This window comes from Chaetura pelagica, unplaced genomic scaffold (genome assembly GCF_000747805.2).
Source record: "Chaetura pelagica isolate M959 unplaced genomic scaffold, ChaPel_1.0 scaffold252, whole genome shotgun sequence".
NCBI classification, from domain to species: domain Eukaryota; kingdom Metazoa; phylum Chordata; class Aves; order Apodiformes; family Apodidae; genus Chaetura; species Chaetura pelagica.
The window spans coordinates 174,633-186,996 of NW_009952359.1; the positions used below are offsets into that span (position 1 = coordinate 174,633).

The 12,364-nt window shown below is 47.2% G+C and overlaps 1 protein-coding gene across 1 annotated transcript in view; it reads left to right on the forward strand.

The window, feature by feature from the left end:
* RABL6 (RAB, member RAS oncogene family-like 6) overlaps positions 1–11,824 on the forward strand; it is a 54,310-nt gene extending 42,486 nt beyond the window's left edge. The window contains exons 11-15 of the mRNA XM_010007869.1: positions 6,022–6,234; positions 6,883–7,228; positions 9,056–9,233; positions 10,950–10,999; positions 11,621–11,824. Coding sequence (XP_010006171.1) covers positions 6,022–6,234; positions 6,883–7,228; positions 9,056–9,233; positions 10,950–10,999; positions 11,621–11,824 — 991 coding nt within the window. The remainder of the gene's footprint in view (positions 1–6,021; positions 6,235–6,882; positions 7,229–9,055; positions 9,234–10,949; positions 11,000–11,620) is intronic.
* The last annotated feature ends 540 nt before the right edge of the window (positions 11,825–12,364 follow it).

Here is a 12,364-nt window from a genome sequence, read left to right on the forward strand (position 1 = left end):
ACAGCTCCCTGGGGAAAGGGAAGAGCAGTAAAAGGTAGTTTACCACCCTCCTGGTTTTGCTGGCTTCCTTTCATGCAGTGTTAAACCACCGGGTCACTTTGGGACAGGGAGGTATTTCTTTTCTGACCTAATGTGTTGAAATGTTGGAGATATTTTCCTTCTGGAACACAGGGCACTTAGCAGGGATATTGTGTTTTGCCCAATCAGTACTTTCCCACTGTAGAGGCCCAAAGCATAGCCAGACTCCTTTGTGGCCTGGTACTGCCACTCCTGAGCCTTTGGGGACACTCTGTGGAATTCTAGAAGGAAGAATGGAGAGGATTGTGCACCCTTGGGAGTGTGACAGCATTCTTGCCTGCAGATTCCAGACGTCTTAGGCTTTGCCACTATTTTTCTCTATTTCTAATGTTCCTTTCCAGAATTTACTCCCTAAGTTGGAGAGTTATACATTTGACAGATGGACTGTTTGGTGGATAAGGAATGGGCTGGATAGTCACATCCAGATGGTAGTGGTCAGTGGCTCATTGGTTGGATGGAGATCAGTGGCAATTGGTGTCCCTCAGGGGTCTGTACTGGGACCAGTACTATTTCATATACCTTCATCAGTGACATAAACAGCAGGATCAGGTGCCCCATCAGCAAGTTTGCAGGTGGCACTAAGTTAGTGGTGTGTTTGACATGCCTGAGGGACTGGATGTCATCCAGAGGAACCTGGACAAGCTCACAAAGTGGGCCCATGTGAACTTAATGAGGTTGGTCAAGGACAAGTGCAAGGTCCTGCACCTGGGTTGGGGCGACTCCTGGTATCCACACAGGCTGGAGGATAAAGGGATGGAGAGCAGCCCTGGGGAGAAGGACTTGGGAGCACTGGTGGATGAAAAGCTGGATATGAGTTGGGATGGCAGCCCAGACAGCAAAGCCTGTCCCAGGCTGCATCAACAGCAGCGTGACCAGGTCAAGGGATGGGATTCTGCTCCTCTGCTCCAGTTTGGTGAGACCCCTCTGCAGAGCTGGGTCCAGCTCTGGGGTCCCCAACACAAGAAGGACATGGAACTGTTGGAGCAAGTCCAGAGGGGGCCATGGAGATGATCCAGGGGTTGGAGCAGGGTCTGCAGTGACAGGACAAGGAGTAATGGTTTTAAACTAAAAGAGGGGAGATTTAGACTAGATATAAGGAAGAAATGTTTTGCAATGAGGGTGGTAAGACCACCCAGGTTGCCCAGAGAGGTGGTGGATGCCCCATCCCTGGAGACACTGAAGGTCAGGTTGGATGGGGCTGTGAGAAGCCTGATAGAGTTGAAGATGCCCCTGCTCATGCAGGAGTGTCCGACTAGATGATCTTTAAGGTCTCTTCCAACCCAAACCAGTCTGTGATTCAGTTATTCTATCCTCCAAATGGCAGAGATCTGTGCTTATGCTGGAGGCTGGAATTTATTTTTTTCTTGCCTTTTCTGTTTTTTTCTTTTCCTGGCTCTGATGCTTTTAACCAAATGAAGGGAAAAGGAGCCGTGTGTTCTGCGCTGCACAGAAAACAGGGTGTGTAGCAAGCTGTCTGAAAGCAGACTGTCACTACAGAGGTGACCTAAGCATACTCACAGGCTCTGCATCCCTCTGCTTAGCGTAGCCCTTGCCTGCTGCCTCTTGTCATCAACACTGGATTAACCAGGAGGGTAATTAAATGCTGATACAGCTCATCTGTGAGTGTGGTGGGTTCTGCATCTTTTAACATCTCTGTCATCATGCAGTTCTCTAGTTCAACCACAACAACTTGAAATCAATGCTGGGTGTGAGGCTCAGTGCCTGTCTAATGCAGGTCAGCCTGAATCATCATCCCTTGTGATGATGGAACATGTGGCTGTTTTATTAATTTAAAAAAAAAAAAAAGGAAGGGAAGGAAAAAAAGTGGTGGATGCTTGAAGCCTGCTGGCCTACAAAGCAACTCACTTGCAGCTGTGGCTGAGCTGGAATATTTTTCTGTGCTTAACAAGGAAATATCAGGAGAACCAAGCCTGGCCTTCCTGGGGTTTGCTGAAGGGCTGCGTCCTGGTCTGCCCTCAGAGCTCTTCTGCAGCAGTTCTTGCTGTGGGTAGAAGGTTGGGTATTTAACAAAGGTTTCTCTTCTCCAGAACATCAGTTATTGGAAGCAGTGTTAGACTCTACAGAAAGCCAAACATCTTAAACAGTGTTGCAGGAGCCCTGCTCCATGGTTGTAGAGTTGTCACATTCTTGGCTGCTGTGATGCCCCTTGGCACTCTGCCCCCAGCCTTGGCAGTCTTCCAGTGTGCATGAGCTGGTAGGGGCAGAGATACCTCTGGGCTCCTTCAGAAAGGACTCTCGTTCAGAGCACCATCCTTTGATACCAGCAAAAACCATCTGCAGCTAAAGAGCTTTCCTTGCCTAGAAGACCTTGCAGTACATCCCTGCAAGTTCAGATACTGATTATTTCTCTGCAGTTTGGCATCTATGTCTTGCCCTGGTTTCTTGTGTAGTTCACAGTTTTCTCAGTGGTCTGGCAATTTTACCTTCTGTTTCTTGCCAAGACAAGCCCACCATAATAAGGCAGACCTGCTGATATTCAGAGATGTCTATGTGTTCTGACCATCACCTGAAAAAATCGATTTCCTTCAGGATGCCAGTTACAACCCTGCAATGCCCAGGAGCATTCTGTAAGAATTCTGTAAGCATCATCCATAATAATCAGCTTCTACTGCAGTGAGTAGGTTGTTGTAGTAACAATAAAATCTGCTGCTGCAGAAATTTATCTCTGATCTAAAGAACACAAAAGTTTTCCTGTGAAACCACTCAAACCTAATGGAGGTGTTAGTGGTTTTAAAAAATAAAATACTGGTCAGGCATGCTATAGTGTCACCTTTACCTGTCCTCCCTGGAATCCTCACCCATCAGCTCATAGTTGGCTCCTCATCCAGCCCCAGGCAGAGCTCTGTGCACTCCCTGTGCTCTCATGCAGAGAACAGCTCCTGGAGGAAAAGGGGAAGGTCTTGTTCTCCTTGTTGGAAGAAGGATGTTATGCTGAACTGCTTCCTGAACTCAGGGGTGTGTTTGCTTCCATATGTAAGATCTTGCTTGCTTTTCTTTTCTGAGCTCCAAATTTCAAGGTCTGGTATTTCTTGTGTGTTTTAGTGATGTGGGGAATTCTGGATTTTTTCACAGTGCTGTGTGAACTTCTCCCAGTCCCTGCTCCATAATGTCTCTGAACAGTGAAGCAAGAGTTAAGATGGAGCAGTAGTGTTAGAAAGAAACCACTTTTTTTTTTATCCTCAAGTGTTCTAGCAGTGAGAAATGTGCTTATGCCTGTGGAACAGGGCAGCTCTTGCCCAAAGATCAGGCACTGCTGAAACTTTCCACACTTACTGACATCTCTTAGTGTTGCTAGAGCTAAAACCTAGCACAGAGCTTTGGAGATTAATGGAGTCCTGGGTTTTGTTTGGTGGCATCTTATAGTTCTGTAGCTTGCAATAAAGAGAACTCCATGAATCAGTTTCTTGGGTGGTTAATTAGGAAGACAGTTCAGTCTCCCAGTTTGCTGTTTCAGAACTGAATTTGCTGCTCTTCAGCCTGTTGATCTGAGCCAGCATGTGTGGCTGCACCAGAGGAGCTGATGTTGCTCCGAGTTGGCTCCACTTGTCCCTCCTGCAGACCAAGACTGAGGCTGAGGATGCTGTTTGGTTCATACTAGAAGACCCCCATCTCCTAGGTATAGTCATGCAGGCTTATCCCATGGCAAGTGATTCCCTCAGCTTATATGCTTTGTTGGAGGTTAGGTTTGTCTTTCTCTAGCTCCAAAACCCAATGTGGCCAGAGGAGGCTGCTCTTGGGGCTGGCTCTGCACAGCAGGGCTTGCGGGGACACAGTCAAGCATGGTTGGAGACAGTGTGCTCAGGTTGCAGCAGGATTTGTGTCATCTCCAGCAGCCACTCTGTGTGGATGACCGAGGGCTCGCTGAGGAAACCCCGACGTGCTCTTTGATCAGTAGCTCAGGTGCAGACCTTGGCCAGCGTGGTCAGTGTTGGTGGGTACCTGTGTCTGCAAACACTTTGGCTCAGCACTAACACAGGCTTGGCAGCTCATCAGGTGTTGGAGAGTGGTGCAATGTGCTTGTTTTTGCATGCTCTGAATTTCTTCCAGCTGGAACCTCAGGACCACAAGCTGATACTAATTTTGCATTGTCAGACCTTGTTTATAATGCAGCAGTGATTCTCCTGACATGTATTCACTCCACTGCTTTGCTCTTCAGCAATTTGTGTGGGAGTTATGGATGGAGGCAGCATATTCACTGCAAAGGGAGGTGACCCACTTTGTGTGGGAGGGTGTGCACACGTGGATTTCTGTTCAGACTGGGAATGTTTGAAAGGCTGCAAGTCTTGCATGGTGTGTGGTGGAACGACAGTGGCAACAATCTCTGAAGAGTCCCCATGCTTAATAGAGCAGTGGTGTGTTAAAGAAATGCAGTGTCACTACTTCAGAATAATATCCTACCATTTTTAGATGCAACTCCATTTTCTTTTCAGCTCATTTCAAGAGGAAACCCTGCCAGTGTTTCACAGACCTCAGAAATCACTCGCTCCAGCCTTCTCCTTTGTGTGGGATGAGCTGTGTGCCTCCTTTCTGGCTCAGTATTGAGAGCAGCAGTGCTAGTGATGAAGAGGCACTTCAGCAACTTGGCTCTGCTGAGCTGGAGCTGTATTGAGAGGCCTGGAAGCAGAGGGATCCAAACCAAAAGGAGAAAGAGAGGGTGGATGTTGGCCCTGTTGTTAGCCTTCTGACCTAGACAGGCATCGATTGTAATCACTCTCAGTGTGCTGCACGAGTTGTCATAAGCACAGTCCCATTTGTCACTAAGAACTGCATTATCTATTGGATGATTTATTCATTCTTTAAAACTAACTGGTAAACCAGAAGAGGCAGATTGAGGAGCACAATCATCCAGACTGTGGTAGGACTTCAGTGTCTCACATCCCACCAGCACACCATCCTCCACTCTTCCAATACTGGCTGTGTGCTAGTGGCTGGGAACACACCTTCTTCCACATTAAGGGTTTTAGGCTTCTGTGATTCCTTTTATGCCTCTAGAATCTAACATATTCCAAGCTATAATAATTTTTTTTTTGTCTCTGCATAACAGTGGGGGCTGCGTTTGTACAATCACTATTGAGTCATTAAAAGGACAGTGACTCTTGTGTTGGTCGATTATCAGGAAGGAGCTGGGAATCTGTTGCAGATAAAGCAAACAGAATGAGGAAGGATGATAAAAAGGCTTATCCATTGAGGCTGGGGAAAGTATCTATATTCCTGATATGAGCAGTTCCTTCAGAAAGTATTACAGTTGTTGAGTCCTGGGGACACTCAGACAAAAATCCCCAGCTGATAATTTCAGCTGCAAAGCTCTCTGTCAGGATGTCTCTGAACACCAAACTGTGTTACATCCATGTAGTCTGACAGCCTCCTAGCTCTGAAAGTGTGTCCTTAGGTTAATTTAATTTGGGAATGTTAAAGCATGGTTATGCTGTCTGTGTAGCTGTCTGCTTCAGGGAGCTCCAGAGAAAAAATCATTCCAGGAAGCTCATAGCTGCAAGTGAATTCCCACAGTAGTGGCAGTAGATGATCAGGTTTAATTACTGGATGTGGGGATTAAGGCAAGCTGTTCCCACAGCTTAATTGGCTGATCCTTGCGTGTTGGACCGGAAATGTTCTGATATAGCTGAAGCAACAGGCTCACCTTTTCCAGCCACTTATTTTCAGCTTGAGCACTAGCAGCCACTGTGTGCCACATCCTTCTGTGTCCCATTTTGTCCAGGGCTTGTGCCACAGGGTGCAGGGCCAGCCTGAAGGGGTAGCTGGGCAAGGAAAGGCTGGCAGTGCAGCTGCCCCAGGCTGAGGGACACTGACCCTGAAGTTGGCCAGAAAAGCCAGGTAAGGAGCAGCCTGCTTTCAGGGATATATCTGCTTGTCTGTCCTGGCCCATCCTGGGGCTGCAGTGTCTGATCATTGTCTGTTTTGCAGTGATGGAGAGGTGCCTGGGGGGAACCCCATGGTGGCAGGTTTCCAGGATGACCTGGATCTCGATGACAGAATCCCCAGCAGACCTGTGCCAGCAGCTGAACGGGTGCCCAGCAAGAATGTCACCCTCTCCAGTGAGGAGGAGGAAGAGCTGAAGGACTCTAAAGTTGTCCTCATACCTGATAAGGACATGGACACAGAGCAGGAAAAAAAAAGGTACAAAGTGGGGTTGTGCTGGCAAACTTGGGGCTCTTCTCAGTCCTGTCACTCACTTCTGTGCAGCCTCTGGGAAATCTCAATGACTCCCTCAGCATGTTCCTCAGCCCTAAGCTGGGGATGTGTTTGTTTTAGCTGGGGCAGCTTTCTGCAGATGTTTCTGCACCACCCCGGGGCAGCACGTGTGAGTGCTGCGCTCCTGCGGGTTTCTGCTGGGGAACAGCCTGGTCTTTTTCTCAAGTTTGAGCAAGGAGCTGTAGCTAAGCACCTGAATATCTGTTGGTAGCAGTGTGAAGAGTTGAATCTTTTGGTGAATGGCGTGGAAGTCATTCACCACACAATGTGCTGCAGAACAATGAGCTGGATCGTGTTCTCCACGTGCAGGGGACAGTCAGGCATGGCCTGCAGGCGTCGCATGCAGGCGTCGCCTGTGCATCCACAGGGACACAAGGGTCATCTCCAGCTTCTTGAGTCAAACTGTGGCAGAGGTGTGTGTTTGACCTCACACTCCCTAGGATCCCTAGGATGAGATGTGCATCCTATTGAGATGCACACTGCAGCCCTTGAGGCAAGCTCAGCTATTAACTGGTCACTGCTTTGTTTCAGAGTGGGGCTGTGTACAGGCTCTGACAATTTCTTTCTTTTCAGGTCTTCCAGAAATTCTCTGAAACCACAGAGTGAAGCTGTTCTGACCAAAGCAACTGACTCGAAGCCTCCTGACAGTTTACCTCCACATGCTGGGCCTGAAAGAAACAGCAGCAGCAAGGTCAACACTAGCCTGCCAGCTGCTGCCACTGCCACCCCAGCAGTCCAGGCCCCAAAGACCACTTCCCAAAGCAAAGGACATGCTCTCAAGCAGAAAGTGGTCAAAGACGAGGAGCCTGAGGAGTCTGACAGTGACCAAGAGGGACCAATAGCTACTCAGATGCTCTCATTTGTTATGGATGACCCAGACTTCGAAAGTGAGGATTCTGATAGCCAGAAGAAGAAAATGGTAAATAACATGGATGAATGGCTGTGCACGGCTGCAGAGCTGAGCTTGAAGTGTTGAGGCATCTCACGGAGCGGAGCTTTCATCTGCTCCCATCTCTCAGCAGCAGTCCCAGCAAGTCAGGTGCTGAGCAACCTGGAGAGATTTGGTGTAAGCACAAACCCACTGATGGCTGATTGTTGAAGCCACACAGCAATGAGGTTTGTGCTTGCAGGTTTTAATGTGCTGTTTATTCTCAGTAAGTCCAAAGCACTGTCAGTCCAGCAGTGTGGAAAATATACACAAATATGTATATACAAAATATAAAACTGATAGTTTTCACCCAAAGCTGAATATGCAGAAGTGTGCGTAGAGAGAGAGAATAAGTGAGTTCCCTACAGTCAAGCCAGCAATGAGTGGGTCATAATGAAATTTGCTTGGCAAGGCTCCTTGCTGAAGTAGGAAAATCTGCTGGAGAAGGACTTTCCAGAACAGCCAGGTTGGCTGCAATGTCTCTGTGATGTTGCACATATGGGCAGCTGCCAGGTGCTGCCTGCAGCTGTCTGCTCTAACACAGGGTGCACCAGGAGCCCCTCTGCACCCAGCATGTGCTAGAGATGGAGAAAAAGCAGACATCTCCGGGCTGGTAGGAACCTGCTGCTATGGCTCTAGATACCCCTGATTTCAGTGATCCACACTTGCAGCCAGCAAAATGATATCTAGAAACTGCTCAGTGGGATTTGGGATGGGGATCTGCTGTTCAGGGGTACCCCCTGGTGTCTGGGTTAGCTGGTGTTTGGAAGTGGTTTATGTGTTTGCACCATTCCAGAATCCTGGAGAAAGGATGATTGTCCCAGTTTCTTTGACCTTGCCTGTGTGTCATGCTGTTTATTAAATAATTTTCCATTCATTTAGCATTTTCACGACCTGCTTTTCCTGGCACTTTATTATGAAAGCAAAAGTATTTGGAGCAAGTTTACTTCCTGTGCATGTGATCACGAGAAACGGGATCTGTGAGGGAGCTTGTGTCAGGGAGATGCCCCACAGCATGTGAGTGATTTTCAAGTTCAAGGTTTGCTGGTCAGGCAAAGTGGTAAAACCTCCCTATGAGCAAGGAGGAGGGAGCATCACCTGGGCCAGCAAGAGAGCCAGGTCAGCGTGAAGGACATAAGAAAGGGTAGACAATGAATTCTGAAGAGGAGCAGTTGGCTGGTATCACAAGATCGTTACAATTGATATCCATTCTTATCGTGTGGAGACAGAGGGGGTTTGGTTGATATCCAGTCTCTGCAGCATCCTGGTTTGTAGCCCACATTAAAGGGGGCAGATTTGCCCAAGGAGCACATTCCTTTTTGACTCAATGAAGGGATTTATTCTGCAAACCCAGACCACTTCCTTGGCCCTGCTGTGTGCTGCCTCTGATACACAAGCGAGACATCACAGTGCAACACAGGAAAGAGGTTTTGTCTGTCATGTCTGGAGGGGAGTTTTCAGCCTATCTGATTTGGTTTTCCCCAAAACAGAGGTGGCTCTCTAGGGAAGTTAGGGGCTGATGCTGTAGAGTTAGCACAGTTGAAGGTCTCATTTAATTCCTTTACATCTGAAATTTGATTTTGGTAGCCCGAATGTTGTTACCAGAGCATGCTTTCCAGTACCAGTGCTACTGAGATGTTTTACTGAGGCAAGAAATAGATATCTCAAGGGCATTGATTTCCAGGCAATAGCAGATCAGTTCGGCTACCATTGCCTCCCTCCTCCCCACCTGCTGACATCTGACATCTTTGTATATAAAATGCTCAGAGATCTTGGCTGAAAGATTTGTCTGTGTTGTCTGCCTTTTCTTGTCTCTAGGATGAATTCCCAGTCCGGGAAGATCTCTCTGAAATATCTGATGATGATACCTCGTTGGCAAAGCCACCCCAACCTGTGAAATCAACAGTCCACTCCTTTAAACTGAAAAATGACTCAGATCTCTTTGGTTTGGGTTTGGAGGAAACTGGTCCCAAGGAGAGCAGCGAGGAAGGTAAAAGTCACACCTTATTTCCACTCTTGGTGGTTTTGTTTGTCAGGCATCTGTTTTTTTCCAGAATGGTTCCAGGGTGTAAGCAAACCACTTGTCGCCAAATAAAATGCCCTGTAACTTCATGCAGTGCCCTGTGTGAGTTTATAATGTGGTTTAACACAGCATGAATAACTTTTGAGTTTTTTTTCCTATGGGGAGGAGGGGAACTGGGCTCCTCCATGACATCAGCCATGTATTTTTTCTGAGCCAGCTGGAAGCTGGAGCACATCTTTCACAAGATGCTTCTGGATGAGGCTTCTGGCTTAGCCTTGCATGCCTGGGAAGTGGTTCTCAGCATTGCAGTGTCCACCCCCTCAAGAATTTGGAATGATTTACCAAAATGCTCTGACATACTCTGCCAATTTGCTCTTCTGTTTTTGGGAAAGGTGGGGTGGGGTTCTGATCACAACCTGAGCATTCCTCAAGCTTTTTAGGTTTTTTTTCCTTCCCCTGAAGGAGCACATCTCCCTTCCACAAATAATTTCTGCTCTCTTGGCATTACTGCAAAGCAACTTCCTATAGATCTGCCCCTGGTGTCACCATGAAAGACGAGAAGTTAAAGACTGAAGGAGAGAAAAAGCTGTAAGCAGCACCAGAGAGAGATTTCTTTGAATAGCTGTTCCAAAAGTGTAAGCAAAGTGTCACAGGCTGTGATGGCTTCATCAGCTTGTCACTTTGAGCGGCTGAACAGCACAGCTTGAAATAGCTAGAAGTGCATCTGCAGAGGCCCAGGTCAATAATTTAACTTCAGTTTAGCATCTTTATTAATTCATGTAGCTTCCTCCTATTTCCTCTTTCTGGGATTAATATAAAAACATGTCTTGGTACTCAGTTGGACCTTGACGAGCAATTAGATTTCCCTATGACTGACTTGTGTTTTCAGATCAACTGAGGAAAAGAATGTGTAGGTAAGACTGACAATCAAATACCACCCATGAAACCTGGTGCAGTTGTAAACCCTCCTGTGGAACAGCCATGTAGACACAGTCCTGTTCAAGGAGTCATTGTACAAAGGCAGTGCAGCCTAATTAGCAGCCAAGTCATCAACCACAATTACCTGGGACAAACAATTTCACAGTGATGGACTCAGTACAGTGAAAGCAGCCACCCCTGTTGAGCTACAGGACTGACAGTTTGGCCTCATGGAGCTGTCATTTCCATGCACAGTTTGAAGAACAGTGAGTGCAGCCTGTGTGGCTGCTCCCATCTGTCCACTCTGTGTCCTGCCATTGCTAGAAGCACAAGTTGTGCCTGGTGGGATTTCTGTCTGCCCTCAAATATTTTGGAGTCAGAGGGAAATCATTCCCAGGAGCTCTTCTTTAGTCTTGGAAATAATAATCCAGTCCCAGGTTGGCCCTCTAAAAAGAGCTGGTCTCTGCATTTGTTTCTTAGTAGCTGTGATACAGTGAACATCCAGGTCAGTGTTCCTAACACAGAGTAACATAGATAGTAAAAGGCTTATAATTAAACTAGGTGTATCTGGTGAAGTTTGGGTGTGACTGCTGGGGCCTGTGTTGGTTTCCAGAGGGGTGCAGTTTGCCCTGGGCAGTTGGAATTGCATTTGCCTGAGGCTCCAGGATGGAGCATTTTGTTCTCAGAAATCAGGGCAGGGCAGAATTGTCTGCAGTTCGAATTGATTAATAACAATGTTGTGGGGTCTTTTTTGTTTGTTTGTTTGAACAGATAAACAGCCTTCTAAGGAGAAAAAGAAGAAGAAAAAGAAGAGCAAAGAGGTACTATTTAATTCCTCAGACCTGACCTGCCATATTATCTACCAGCTAAGGAGAGGGGTGGCCTTCTATAGAGCACTCTGTGTGCCTGATGGACTTCCTCCTGTCCCCCCATCCTGCAGCCAGATCTGTGTCTCCCAGGCTCTGCATACCATTAACCACTTTGCAGCTTAAAAACAGTATTTTAGAGCAGCTGAATTTTGAGAAAGCAGTCTGTGAGTTTGTAAAACACAGGATCCAATAGAGCATTGCATATCTGCTGGGCTGAGCCTGTTGATAGCATCATGATTTTTACATGCAGAGGGGTGTCCCTGACAGACCTCATCACAGAGGCAGCAAGGGAAGTCTGCAGGAGGCTGTCTTTGACATTTCTGCCTGTCCAATACTGTGGTATTGTCAAGCACAAACTGCCTGACAGACCACTGCTACATATAAACCAGATGGTCTTTCTTCTCTTCAGTCCAAACTCACAGAAGGATCTTCTGGAATTAACTCCAAGCCAGCCTTGCTAGTAGATGCTTCACCCTAAGTAAGGTTCCTGTCAGAGCCAAGTTTCAGGGTGATCTAAGCTGGGTTACTGGTGTGCTCAGAGGATTTACTAATAAAAATCTTCTCATTTCTCAGGAAGAGGAGAAGTCCGTGAAAAAGAAGAGCAAACACAAGAAAAGCAAAGAGAAGGAGGAGAGCAAAGAGGAGAAAGATAAAAAGAAAAAGAAAAAGAAGAGCAAGGAGAAAAACAATGAGATAGATGAACTTGAGGCTTTTCTTGGAGGAGGAGGAGCCAGCATGAGCAAGCCACGAGGAGGAGGGGACTATGAGGAGCTGTAGGCTGTGGGTACCTGCAGTGGACTCTCCTGTCGTGGCTGTCTCCATCCTTTCTTACGAGTCACACCAGGACAGGTGCAGATGTGTAAAGCTTTGGCCATTTGCCGTATATCCTCTCAAACCAGAGCTGGCAAAACAAAAGCTTTGCATCTGTGTGTGCTGTTCTAGAGCATTCGTTACACAAAGAAAATCCAGCTGAGATGTACTTGAGCAAGGGGAAGGTTCAGGGCACAGTTCCCAGGCTCGCTTCCAGGCTGTCATTTTTTTTCCTTCCAGAAATGCCCTGTGGGGCAGCTGGCAGAGCATGGGAGGCAAAGGGACCTGCCTTCTGCTCCACCCCTGCTAAGTTCCACTCCTGAACACCCGAAATTCCTACCTTGTTAAGAGGAGTGCAACAAAACATGCTGCATGAACGCATCATGCCCGCTTGTCTGAAGTCTAACTTTTTATCCTTCCAATTTTTTTAATGAGAAAGGTTGTATTGGCTGTTGCTCCACCCAGCAGTTCATGAGCTTTAAATCAAGCAGATCGTGCTGTGGGTGC